We start from the raw sequence: 14105 nt of genomic DNA, 5'->3' as shown, positions 1-14105 counted from the left end.
GGGAAGGAAGGTTAAGATTACTGGAATCAGAATTTAAAAAAGAAAAAAAGAATGTAATGCCAAAATGCTAGAAAGTTTCTAAGTCATCAAATCTCATCCCTGCTGTCACAGACAACTGCATCACATAATCCTATTCAGAAATTCATAAATCAGATTTTATTTCAAAACATATCTCTCTCTCTCTCTCTCTCTCCCCCCAACTAGAAGAAACTCAAAGATGCTTTTTTCTGCTGTTATTCAGGTCAGCTAAAGCCTCAATCCAAAATGGTGTGTATATCTCTACAGTAAGATCTTGTTTCTTGTGCACAAATTACTATGAATTTGTGAGGTCAGGAGAAACAGGATTAGAATACTGATATGAAACCAAAAGCACATAAGCTGGGGGAGGAAAACTTCACATAAGTAAATGTTAAAGAAAACTAAAAAGAATGAATAGAATGGAAAGACAAAATGTTTGAAAAGTTAGGGTGGTTTCATTCAAAGCTGATCAGAACATCTTATTTTAGCTATGAGTCATTTCCATACCGTGGTACTTAGCTATTCCAGGAGAAGCTTGGGCTTCTCATGTGGGATTGCAGAATTCAGGGTTTTACTACTAGCCAGATTTCAATTCCTCACTTACACATGAGAAGTTCTGTTCTGGAGGGTGGAAATCTTTCCCTTCTTCATGGTGTTTCTGTCTCTCCAGGGCTCGTGCATTGCCCCATGACTGTCTGACCAGTCTGCATCATTAAAATCAGTCATCGCACATGCGTAGTAGCACTATAGAGAGCTACCTTAGAGTCTGGCCATCCTGTCATGGCTAGTTATAACTATCAGATATTAACCCTATCTATCTGTTTCTATCTATTTCCCATGTTGCAGGATGAGGGCTAATGAAATAGTATACACAGATACCTGGGCAGCAAATTGAACTCTGTTCATGTATTTCAAGTTATTTATGCATTTAGGTGTATTGTTGGAACATGAATCTTAACCATCAGTGTAAAACAACAACTCTTCTTTAATACAAAGCAGCTACTAGTTTTGTTTTCTTTCTGTCTTGCATTAAGTGGATATCAAAGCTGGTAAAGAGTACCAAAAGCAAGTGTCTGYCTACTCAAATATTTCTGTTTTCCATACAGGGTCTTGGAATATTTGATTAGTTCCCTTTTTTTTAATAGGGAGAAACCTTGATATAGTAGTTCCTATGACAAGACTTAAAATTCAGAAGGGAATTTTTTATGTTTAAATTTAAGAAATATATCTCAAAAGTGGCTGGAGGGCTTAAAAACTGGCTGTGCATGGTGGGAAGGTAACTGAGAGAGAATCCAGTGAACAAAGAGCAACAGCTCAAGTAGGGCCTGAGTTTTCAAGGATAAAAATCCCCATCAAAATTCTGAGCAGAGAGGCTCCTAGTCCACTTCCTTGTCCTGGGTAATCTGCATCTGATTCATTGCAATGAGCCTCCCTTTAGTGTTTCTACTCTGAAATGTCACTGTTGCAATGCAAGCAAAACTGATGCACAGTCTGCCCCCAAAAGAATCTAGTGATGGTGAGAAGATGATTGATGTGTTTTGCCTGAGTGATTCTCTATCCTTTTGGTAACTGTTGACTTAAGCATGGAGGAAGATAGGAGGAGTGCAGAAACCATGCTGGTACTCAGACCTGAGAGGCTGTAAGGCAGCCAGGTGCAACAGTTTTGGTTCAGAAGTGCCTGGCATCAAACCTGTTTTAATTGTGTTATTGCCTGAGACATCTAATACGTAATGTTGGTGGCTGTATTTGAAGAATTGCCTGAACGTATCGTAAACAACTGCCCAGCTCTCCATATTCAGTGAGTTTAAGAGCTTTTTCTTATTATTATGTGGAAGTTTTAGGTCATGAGCCAAATAAATTTTACACCAGCATTTGCCAGCTGAAYGTAATGAACAATCACAAGCAAGCAGATTGTGATGGTTTAAAGGGAYAATGTGTGCCATCTGACCTGTAGCAGCCTCCAGCTCTGTGCTTAATTTTAAAGTACAGTAAATTAGTTGAACCCATCCTCTTTCTTTGTATTAATGAGCAACTGCTGTAGATGATGCTCTTAGGCTCTTTCTGAACAACTAGAAAATAGAATTGATGATACTGAAAACTGTTTATTCTTTTATAGGTGAGATCAGTTGCAAGCAGAGTACGTTGCAAGATAGGCATTCAGGAAATTAAATGAAAGATTAGTTTATATTTAGTAATTTAGGAACTGTTCAGTTTAGTTCTTGAAGCTTTTATTACTTTTCAGAATAAGAGCTTTAGATATTTCTATGTGTGCTGCTTATTAGCAGGAATTTTACATGACTTGAAAGATGCAGGCATGGAATTATTAAGTAAAAAATATACAGCAATTCTTGGTGAAATATCACAGAGTCCATCACCTACATCTTAGCAAGTAGAAAAGTGAAGGTTCCTTGGCTAGCAAAATGAAATGAATGCTCAAGGGCAAATCTATTAAGCTTATCTTACAGAGCTACTGCTCATCTTTTGAAAAATGTTGCTGTACTAAGTAATTCTGAAGGTCAGATTGGTTTAGATGGGACTAATTAAATTGATTCTGAACTGCAGCTCTTTCTTCACAAATTCAACTCTTGGAGAAGGGAATAAACAAATATATTCCTTACATTTAGATATGTCTTATTTATATGCCATATTTATCTATAATATATACTTAGTGTACTTCTGTACAGATGACATATGAGTGGAAAAAAAAAGGTTGGAGTTAGATCCTCTGCTGAGATAAAAGTGCCATAGCATTGCATTCAAGAGAAGCTGCGTCAACAAACAGCAGCCTATTACAGATTGGCCTTGGTTTCTAAACAGTGCATTCAAAGTTTTACTGTTGTCTCCCATAAAATACTTAGCTGTCATGTAATTTAGTATTCCATTTAACTTGCCAGGGATAGTGGTAGTCTGGGGGTAGATTATGAAGGTAGTGATTCRGGACACCATTTTGGTGGGAAATGCATAGCTAAATTTTGACAAGATATGCTGAGGATTTGCCAAGGAAATCATGATATAAAATCTTGAGTAGTTGAAGCTAGCAGTAGCARCTCTTACATCTAGCTTTTAGGGCTTCAGTGTGACCAAAGATTCAAATGGAACAAAGCAAAGTTGGTCAGCTTACTGTTCTGTTTCATGAACGATACTTACAACAGTTTTTAAATTTATTTTAATTACACAATTGACATGTGACATTTCTGGCAAAGGTACTTTTGAGACTAGACATAGCGTGGGAAATAATGACTGACTGAAATAGCAAGAAAAAGCTAAAAAGGAAAATAGCAAGACTTTTGGTAATACTTTATTTTCTTATACCAGTTACAGAAATAATCCTTGTGAAATCCATATATCTGAATTAATTTAGTGCTGGTTTAAATGTATTTGAAAATATTTGTTATGCAAGTGCATTCCAAGATAGCACATTATTATTACCTAGTCCTATTTCTGGTCTCATCTGGGTTGAATTATGTTGGGATTTTTTGGTTGGGAGTTGGTGTTCATCTCTAGCATTGCCCCATACACTCTGCATTGCATTTGGTAGTTACGCTGAGAGCTAAGGGAAGGGCTGGATGGCCTGGTGGACTGTGTTACTTCAGGAGACTGTAGATCATAATCTGGGATTAGGTTCCCTGCACTGCAGTCAGATTCCTAGGTGACTTCAGGCAAGTCGCTTAGCCTTTGCTTTGCTTTGATTCCCCAYGTGCAGCGTAACAGTGCTTCTCACCTTTCTTTACTGTGTTCCTCCCTCCTCCTCTTCTCCCTTCATATTCCCATCAAGCTGTTTAACATCTTTTAACTTTTAAGCAGCTTTAAGCAGCAGCAGTCTCACTCGCTTAAGTGGGATCGCTGGTGAGTGGAAGGTAGGAACTTGTATAAGGCCTTACTGGACCAGGACCTCAGCTTGTAAACTCCCTTAAACTTCGGATTGTTTTGTATTATGTGTAGTGCTTTGCACTTTGGTCCTGATCTCATCTCCAGCTGCTTGTGTAATGCAAATAATTTCACTGCCTATGTTTTAACTGCAGTGAACAGTCTGGCGTACTCCCAGTAACACTGTCTGAAAAAGAAACTGTTCGTGGATTGATTGTGACKTGCTGGAGGTTTATATTTAAGATGATTTTAACTTTATAAATGTTTCTCAGTGGATTTTGTGGTCTCTTCGTGCAGTCTCAGACTAGTCCTAGTRAATGATAGCACAGTAGGTGGGCAAGAGAAGAGTAGAGTACGTGGATTCTGTCAGAGAAACGGAGTGYGTAGGGGTGAGGATGGAGACAGCATACAAAATGGGAGTAATGGGGAAGTTTGCCTGAGTCACTGTTAGCCGAGAACTCCTACATAAAGCCAAAGTTACTGACAGTGAAAGAAAACAAGAACCTTAAGGCGAGTGGGGAAATGCTGGAGCTGTGTGAAAGAAATGCTGTTCTTGTCATTCAAGTGCCCTCCTGTCTTCAAGACTTAGCTGCAGTAAAGTTCAAAARTGTGAACTCTAGTAAGTGGATTATTATTGCTGCAAATATCAAAACTGTGAATAACTAATCTTGATATCCCCTCAACAATTGAATGTTGAACTTCAYGTTACGAGGGAGATTGTTTTCAGCACTGATAATTAAAGGTCAGTACGATATCCATTTAAAAAGCAGCATTTCCTTGCAAAGAAGTTTAAACCAGACCTCAACTGTATTCACTTCTCCCACAAACACCGTGCCAATATCTGCCTTGTTGTTTCAACAGAAGTTCTCACTCAATTTGAAGACATAGCCATGTTTCAAATACTCCACTTCTTTTCTTATTCAAAATTGAGGAGGAGTATGATTGGATGAGTAATCTTCCACCCAAGAGAKAGACTACAGAATTGCTTCATTTCATAGGATGACTGTGCCCCCTTCTATTAATTTTTGAAGGGGAAAGCAAAGGTCTTGCTTTATTAATGGGAATAGCATAGTTCTAATGTGCCAAAAGGGCTTGAAAGGTCTGTGCCTCTAAAATATTAATAGGTTTATTTAAACTTTAGAAGAACTGACTTGCAGCCCTTTTCAGTTTTTCAAGAGAAGCTTTGTTTTGTTTTTCAGGCTTTCCTGCTTTCCACAACAAAATACAGGTTTTGAATTCAAAAGCCTCCTTCAGAGTTGGAAATATCAGAGGTGCAGTTTTCTTTCACCACTGGTGCCAGCGAAATGAAAAGCCCCAGTACTTTGAGAGGGCAGATGTTGGCACCACTGGAAAGCTGTACACCAGAAAAGAACATCTGAAAATCTGAATATGTCTTAGTATAGGTAGAGAGATCATATCCTCCTCTGATTATCCTCGGGAGACACAAACTGTATAGCACCTCCAAATGCAAGGGATTTTTACCCTATTCTTGCATGTCACCTTTCCTGCTAAGACTTTTAAGTGTTTTGGCTTTAGTTTTCTTTATTTTGGTGACTTCTGATTTTGCCTCCTTTCCTAAGAATTGCTATTGCTTTGTCTTCTCCCATTCATATTCTTTTTTTTCTTTCTTTTTTGCTGCATGGAGACTCTCTGCTGTACAAGTGTAAGTATTTTTTTTAGCTCTGCTGATTCTGGCCTACTTGTTTACGTTTTTGTGCTCCATTTGCTTCTGTACTGCCTTGTTAGTCTCCTGGGAGACTGTAGTGTCATCCATCTGCAGTTGCTGAATGAAATAGGCAGCAGTTGAGGGACAATACTGGATTTTACAAGAAGATTCAGCTTTAAGACCAACCAAAGCAGAGTGCTGATGTCAGAGATACAAGCACAGATGTTACTGCTCAGAGAGAAAATCTGTTGGTTTGGTTTTATATTCAAGCCTCATCCAGCTTAATGAAACAATAGCCTATAAATAACCRTAAGCTAGGATTTCCTTGCCATGGCAAGTTTTAGGTGGAAGAGATGTCACAGGTTATCTCAATATGGTCAGGTGGGTTTTCTTTACCTCGTTGAATCACTTTGAATTTTTGAATCCTGCTCTCACTTACCTTTTTGCCCTGTCCCCTTTAATGTGTTTAGGAAGCAGAAAAGCCATATGTAGTCTTAAAGGAGGGAGGGTTGAGGGGAGACAAGTTGGGGAGCTTAGTTTCCAGAGGGAGGGAGAAGTTGTTCATCATTTTGTTTTAAATCTTTCAAGACAGAAATGATGGGGATCATGGAGCATCCGTATATATAGGATTAAACAGAAATGATTCTGAAGGAGGGAGATATGGAAATGAGCATATTCCTGAGCACTGAGAGTTATTTCATTTATTATTAGTATAATCAAGGAATGTGTACTGTGTAAGACTGCTGTTAAGGGCACACTGTTTTCTAACACTCAAAACAAAATTGTGTTTAAAATGTGGTTTGGGTTGTTTTTAATTCCCAAGATACTAGTGTTTTTCCACATTTGGTAATATAAGTTAAGAGAGCTCAGATAGTTTTTCTGAGGAAGGGAGTCAGAAATCAGGAATCTGGAAAAGTTTAAKATAATTTAAGAACATGGGAAGAGAACCTGGAAGTTTAAAGGTAACTTGGACACACTAACTATAAAGAGGCATTTATTGGGATATGTGGAGGAGATTTGCTGGCTCCTGTGTACTGCTCAGCGGTACTTTCACAGAGCCATCTTCAGAGAAGACACTGATGTGAGTTTATGCAGACTTCCAAGAGGGTCTCCCAGAGAATGGATATGCAGTTAATCTTTTTGTCTGTTCTGCCAGGCAGCCCACAGTGTGCTCAGGAAGAGGATAAACAAGGAGAGAGTTCTGGAGATGGTCTGCTATAACAGAGAGTCCCAGGAAAATGTGGTAGATTACACAAAATCAAGGAGGGGGAGATTGACGCTAACAACTACTCTCCTGTAAAGGCCATGGTTGAAATTTAAGGCAGGAGAGCTGAGGTGTGTTGGTGTGACGTGAGGTGGTGTGAAGGCAGATGATGTGCATCCGGCGAACCTGAACTGCTTCCACTAACTACAGAAAATGGGCCTTGGGCTGGGGAGGAGAGAGGTCTTTACCCAGGAGTTCATATATTTCCTCTGGTAGTGGAATGTGCTGTGCTGCTGTAGAATATGGCACAGTGATTGAGATATTAAGCAGAGATTAAGTCTGTAATATTTTGTAAAAAGAGCACACTGGCCTATTTAAATTAATGCTTTGACCCATTTTGCTCTGTATATGGTCTGGAACACTCACTTGGCAAGAAGCCTTTCATCTGTATGCTTCCTAAACAGGCTAGAAAGTGGAAGGTTTTTGAATAGGAGTGTATGTATAGCTTCATGCCGTTCAAGCAAAAGAGAGACATCTCTGTCCCTCTGCCTTCATCCCCAGCAACCAAGCTGCTGAGGGGTCATACTAAGATGACCAGAAGTCATAGCAGTTATTCTGAGATTGACTTACGGTCTTCAGCACAAGCTCTGCAGGGTGATCAGGTGGTATTTTTTCATCTGGCAAGTAAGATGAAATCATCTTGTTCCTAGCGGTCAGAGACATCTTGAAACATCTAAGTTACTGCACAAGAATCAGGACTTGCCCTGTGCTGTTTTGCGTTGGTGCTCTGTAGCTTTCCCAGCTTCCCTGTGTCCATGCCAGAGCAATCTGAATGCCGGCTGCGGCTGTGAAGCTGATGGGCTATCAGAAGTCTCCTGCCAACCTTCTTTCCTGTCTTCCTTTCTGATCTTCCTCAGTGCGTGAACTGCCGTATCAGCCTACTAGATGTAATTTCCAGTCACACCGCCAGAACGAGCAGCATGCCGAGACAGGATGCATGCAAATTATACACTAACGTGGGAAATTAACTGCGACTGGAAGTACAACCAAGGGACTACTGATTGTGTCTCTAATCGCTGTCCCAGCCCAAATACTGAGTTCCTTCAATTTTTCATTATGACACTCAAATGCCTTCAGCTGTTTCAGGTTTGGATGAATGTAGCTGCTATGTCATGTACTGATGCTTTTCAAATGTGGAACTGAGACCTGCACCAGCTGAACGTATCTTTTTTTTTTTTTTTTTTCACTATGAGCATCACTGGGAAAAAACACAGCTGTCTTGCCCAGACAGTGCTATCCCTCACTGTTGTGTAGACTAGCAGCCCTTTTTTGATCTTGAGAAGACAGGTAACGCCTTTCCTGTTATGAAAATTTGTCCTAACTCTGAGCATCTGTATACTGTCATAATAGTCCTCCCAACTACTTCAGACGGGAAGGTAAATTTACTACATATAAGTGTATGCATTAAACTTTCCATAAATAAAAACTGGTAACTGCTTAAATGAAGAAGGCATGGTATGTCTGAAGTTTCAAGGCCAAACTCTGTCTTCTCTGGATCATGTAAAATGGTGATGATAAACTTGATTAACAATTCTGTTAATGAGTCATGAGCTGGAGGAAAATCCAGCTTGCTGACTCACACTCTGCATTTAAAGCCATTATGGTGCTGATAGCACTAGAAAACAAATGGAAGTACATGGATGTCACTAAAACAAGCAGATATGACTCTAAATACCACAAGGAAGCCCATCTTTGCAGAAACTGAGTCATTTTAAATTAACTCTTGAGAAAACATGCCGTTTAACCTTTTGTTTAAAAGTCTTACMATGTTAAACTATTCAGAAGTTCAGAATTTTTGACGCATGCATTTTTTGTAGCAAAAAAGGTCTGTCCTGCCACACAAACTTTCAAGCAAGAAAGTAAGGACAGCTTTCTTCCAAAAATACCAAACTGAGGTATTAAGTCTGATATTTRTGTCCTTAAGGCAACATACTCCCTTTTCTGGGAATGTGAAGATGAAAAGAATAGCAGCATGTAACTTTTTCAGTAAATGCATTGAATGTGTGCCAAGGTAACTTTCCACCTTTTCTCAGCACATCTAAAGCCCAGGGGAGTCACGTGATTGCTGAAGATACTGTTAACACTGGCATGGTATTTTTGCTTTTTGGAGAAAATTTGTGTGTTCCAAGACTACATTTTCCTGGAGCAGCTTGCTGAGCTGTGTGGTGGTGTCCAGAGGCTTAGCTGCCTGAATTTTAGTCATTCCCAGTAGTATATCACTAACAAATGAACTGWAAAAGTGTATTTTGTATTGAAAATAACAGCCAGAACAAGGGCAACTATCGCGRGTATTATTTTAACTGTGCAATATTGGGCAAAATAATTGTTTAAATTTTCCATGCCTCATGATCTCCATTGTAAAGGTGAGGTTTTAATATTAACTTTGTTTTACAGTTGGGAATCAATGAGTAAATGCTTGTAAAATTCAAATAATAGCCCTGTTTACAGCTTAAGATTTCAGTGGGGAGAAGAAAAGCTCCCTGGTTTAGTTTTAAAGTCTGTTCAGCTAAATGTCAGTTTAGAAGTTYTGCATGTTTGAAAAAGGGAGGAAAAAACCCCATTCCTTCCTGTTGTTAAACCCAAACAGATCTTAAAACAGTGCATAGGCTTGGCAAACTGATTTGTTTCATAGAAGAAAAAAGTGTTGTCATTTCTTCCGTCCACTGAAGTACTTTATTTTTATTTTATCTTGATAGATGACTCCTAAATCAAAAAGGAAAAGCATCCACAGTAGAATGCTTCGGCCTGTGTCTAGAGCTTTCGGTAAGTGAGATAAACGTGTTAAAACCTCCTTGCTACGTTTGGATTTTGGGGGAAGTTCTTTATTCAAGAGCACAGAAGACTTTTGCTCCCTTTGGATTGCATTTGAGACCCAGATTGCTTGCTTTGTTTTGTGAATCTTCATGTGGTTGGTAGTGGATATTTGTTCACTGTGTTCTGCTCACAAACACGTTGCGGCTGAGCACATTCTCTGAACGTGTTTATGATTTTCAGCAAGAGAGAGGAATGGCATTGCCTTTTGTTTTAAATAGCATTATTAAGTCTAATTAGAAAGTTTTGATTTCTCTTAGAAATGGAATTTGATCTAGATAAAGCACTGGAAGAAGTACCTATCCATATAGAAGACCCACCATTTCCTTCCAGCAGGCCAGACAAGCGAACTTCTGGATTCATTTCAGAGCTGCCATCAGAAGAAGGGAGAAAACTAGAACACTTTACAAAATTAAGGCCCAAAAGGAATAAAAAGCAGCAGCCTAGCCAAGCAGCAGTGAGTCCATATTAAAATATTGTTGGTGATGTCTGTTGTTTGCTTTTTGCTGTGAATCAGTTCTTGAAAAGTAATGAGGATGAATGTTAAAGTGTTAAAAGCTAAAAGCAACTTCTTAATTTTTCTGCTGGTATTCATGTCTTTTAGTGTGCAACCCCCATTATAAGCTTTTGGTCTTGTTTGACACAGCCTAAACCCAGGATATGTTTTATCCTTTGTTCAGTTGCTTCTGTTTTTTTAATAGAGGTAGTTTCTAGAGGTTCATGGAGCTTTYAGAGAAAACACACAAAATATCATGAGATTTCTCAGTTAGGGTTTATAACGCTTTAATCCTTTTTTCTGCCTGCATTAAGACTTGGTAATTTGGCATGAATTCCTATTTAGCAGATCTCAGAGGAGCTACTCTGTGACGCCCAGCTTCCCACAGTTCCTTAACTGAAGATGGAGTTTGGGCCAGCAAATCTGCATGGTCACAGATCTGCTTTTCATGCCAGAGACTGGTGTAGAAAAATAATACAGAGCACTGTCTATCTACAGAATACACTGGTGTGAACCCAAGTATACATATAGGGGTTTCCACAGCTTCGTTTCCTTGGTATTCCGTATCAGTGAAGATTTATTTCTGTGGAGGTATCTCTATAGGGTATTCAGAGGAGTTACAGGGTTGTGTCTTATTAACAGAACAGAGCAGATGGGATAAGTATCCCTTRTCAAGGGGCACCTTACTGTTCTGAAAACTGCTGTACAAAAATTAATTCCTATGGCCTTTTCTACTGCCTTAGGATTGTCAGAGGGGAGGGCCCTTGATTTTCCTGATGCTGGAAAAGATACATGAGGTAGTAGAGTGCTTTTTGCATCACTTAGGTATTGAGGAAACTTCAAGCAGATGAGATATTCAAGCCAACTGTTCATTCCCTCACRCTAAAAGAGAACTGTAGAGGTAGCAGAAGAATGGCCTGGTCTTCACAGTGTAGTGAAACACATCCATGTTGACTTTTCCAATTTGTTGTCCTGCAGAACCTCTGTGTTTTCCCRGTTGCTAAACTTGCCTCTTACCTGAACTTACTCAGTGCGTGCTGTGCCACCTACATACGGGTAGGGAAGTTGGAGGGTGCTGGGTGGGGRGAAAGTAAGTGCTCTGTTACTTGGCACAGAATGGGAGCATAAAGTACCTTGCTTAAAAGATAGAAAGAGCTTCCTTTTATAAAGGACAAGTGTTATTTCCAGTGGCAATGCAATACTCTGGGAGTACTCAGCAATACAGAATTCTTATTAGTAGTGTTATATACTCTTAGCATTAGGAGAGTAAAACACACACACGARAAAACAGACTCAGGCATTAACACTGAACACTAATAGGCATTTGAATAGGAACGTTATAGGAATATCCTGTGCCTTGAGGACTTTATTAGACCCTCTGAGTTTGTGTTTAGTACATTTTTTGGAACTTACCGCTTTTTCAGATGGAGTTTCCTTATTTGAGGTAGATTTTTCTTATTTGCACTAGATTGGTGGATTACTGCATTACTTTCCCTTTAGGAAATACACTTGGCTTTGATACTTCAATATTTGTCCTCATCTGTGGAGAAATCTGCTGTCGCTATAAAATTGATTCTCAGTTCTATTGATGGCAACATGAACCATTTTTTGACTGAGAAGGTGACTATTTACACTGAGCCCGTGAGCACTGCTGTTGACAAACCGATGCTCATGTATGAATTGTGCATAATTTCAGGAGTTCTAATTAAATAAATTCTTTGAAGGGGACAAAAAAAAGTGAAAATCTGAGAAGTTTGGGCTTGTTAGAATAAAATTGTTTTTCATAGAAAGTATGCAGTTTGACTGGCAGCAATATGTTTTTTTAYCAGGTGAACTGACTTTTCAGACCAACACTACATTGCTACAGCRGGTATCAGTAACACTATTAATTATCAGCTGTGATAATAAAATAAATAGGCTTTCAACAAAGTTCAGGCAACTATAAAATTTCACATTCATCAAAACATTAGTTTATATGTCTGCCTCAACAAGACTAGGTCTAATGTTGACAGTGACTTTTAAGAGTGAGTACTCTCCTTTTCAGAACAGAGTCTATATTCCAACTGAAAAGAGAAGCTAGAGTTATTCTGAATTATGGTAACAACTAAAATATTCTTTGACTAAAATTGTTTCAAATTATGAACCCTACTATTTTGTGGCAAACTGATTCCTGGTCGTTAGTACTGCCAAGAATACAACTGGGCTGGTTCTTGTGGAGTCCTCTGTAGTCACCTAAAAGGGTTTTATACGACATTTATTTCTGCTGGTAATAGAGCTTTTCTGCACCAGAGTCACATACAGGAACATGTGTTTCATCTTCAGGATACTGTAGAGTCGCCAACTAATCTTTACAATGCTTTTGTGGTTGGCAGGTATTACTAACTCAGCCTGTTTTAGATGCATCTAGTCGCCCATATTCAAAATGTAAACACTGAAACCAAAGAAAGGGAGCAAGTATTTAGTTTTTAGACATTCGGTGAAAATTATGTATGTTTGCTTCCTCAAGTTAAACACCTTCTTCTATATTTGGGCTCTCTGGTTTTGGAAATTGTGGATTGAATGAGTTATAAAAGGTGCTGTTAGCCTACTGGAGTTCAGTTTCTAAGTTTCTAAATCCAAAATCCAGAATATATGTTTCTCTGTGAACAGGGAAACAAGAGCTGTCAAAAATCCTTTCTCTGCAGGTGTCCATTCTAAATGCATGTATCAGGACTTAACTGTTCTCTTAACTTCTTTTCTGTCTGCTGAGTGCTCTGCTCTCACAAGCCCAYGGCATGTGATTGCTCACCTCATGCATTGCAGCATACAGTGTCAGTGGCATTTTGGGTTACTTTTTGTGTTTGAGATACAGCAACTCATAACTGGCCTGAATAAAGGGGAATTCCAGCATTGATTCCAYTGCCTGCACTGAATTTTGCTTGACTTGAACAACTTGATAATCTCTTAACTCCTAATAATTAACACTTAAGCAAGTATGCTTAGATTATTATATATGAGAGAGAGCTTTCCTTCTGTTAGGTATCTGCTGGAGTGCCTCAAGAAGGGGAACAGAATGGCCTCATGGGGAGAGTGGATGAAGGTGTGGATGAATTTTTCACCAAGAAAGTGACAAAAATGGATTCAAAGTAAGTTTAAATGTAAAAATTAAAAAATCAAATTAAAAAAAAATTATATCCATCCTTATAGCTAGGCAAGTAGCACTTCTAAGTTGTCAYTGAATTCTGTTTCCAATACCCAAGATGGTTGTTGTCAAAGTTGGAAAATACCTATAGTAGTCTAACATGTTGTGAATTTGATTACCCTTCTTTAAAAATGACTGTTTTGAAATAAATTGCTTTAATATACCCTGTGGAACAGGTTATTGACTAGTGTGTATTTTTATAATTCAGTTGACTTCACACCAGCCTTTACTGGAGCTCATTAGAGCTAAAACAGAGCTGTATATCAGTTTTTACTTAAGTTTACCCTGTGTAACATGCTCTAGGTGACCCTGCTGAGCAGGGAGGTTGGACTTAGCTGATCTCCAGAGGTCCCTTCCAACCTTACTGATTCTATGATTCTTCAGTGCTAGTAATACAYGTGAATGTCTCCACCATTGTGCTAAATGACAGTATATTTATGTTGATTTAGAGATACTTGTTAAAAACTTGTTTGACAAATTTGTAGTACTCCAGATTTCATCAGTATGTTTGTCTGAAAGATATGTCTCCTTCAGCTTTGTATGAGGAGGAAAAAACTGCAAATACAGTTGCTTGGTAGGTAATTGTGTACTTACAGAACCAGTCATCTAGATATTCTTGCATGAATGGATGTTTGCATGTGTGCAGGTGCACACACAAATATTTATATAAATAAATGAGAAAACCAGAACAAATTCACACAACTTGGAATGACCTCTTCTGTGTTATATTTGACATCCATTAAGTAAAATGGTAGCTGTTAACTTGGTAAATAACTGTAGCCGGAAAAGAAAATGTTTCAAA

General features: G+C 38.7%; 1 protein-coding gene across 1 annotated transcript in view; it reads left to right on the top strand.

Moving 5' to 3' along the window:
- The window catches only part of CARMIL1 (capping protein regulator and myosin 1 linker 1), a 195238-nt gene that overhangs the window by 162714 nt on the left and 18419 nt on the right, over positions 1 to 14105 (top strand). Inside the window, exons 30-32 of the mRNA XM_085310093.1 lie at positions 9512 to 9578; positions 9887 to 10083; positions 13141 to 13247. Coding sequence (XP_085166219.1) covers positions 9512 to 9578; positions 9887 to 10083; positions 13141 to 13247 — 371 coding nt within the window. The remainder of the gene's footprint in view (positions 1 to 9511; positions 9579 to 9886; positions 10084 to 13140; positions 13248 to 14105) is intronic.

Source organism: Rhea americana, unplaced genomic scaffold (assembly GCF_003343005.1).
Source record: "Rhea americana isolate MKP2758 unplaced genomic scaffold, rheAme1 scaffold_31, whole genome shotgun sequence".
Taxonomy (NCBI): domain Eukaryota; kingdom Metazoa; phylum Chordata; class Aves; order Rheiformes; family Rheidae; genus Rhea; species Rhea americana.
The sequence above is the reverse complement of the archived record's forward strand: the minus strand, read 5'-3'. Positions and strand labels throughout refer to the sequence as shown.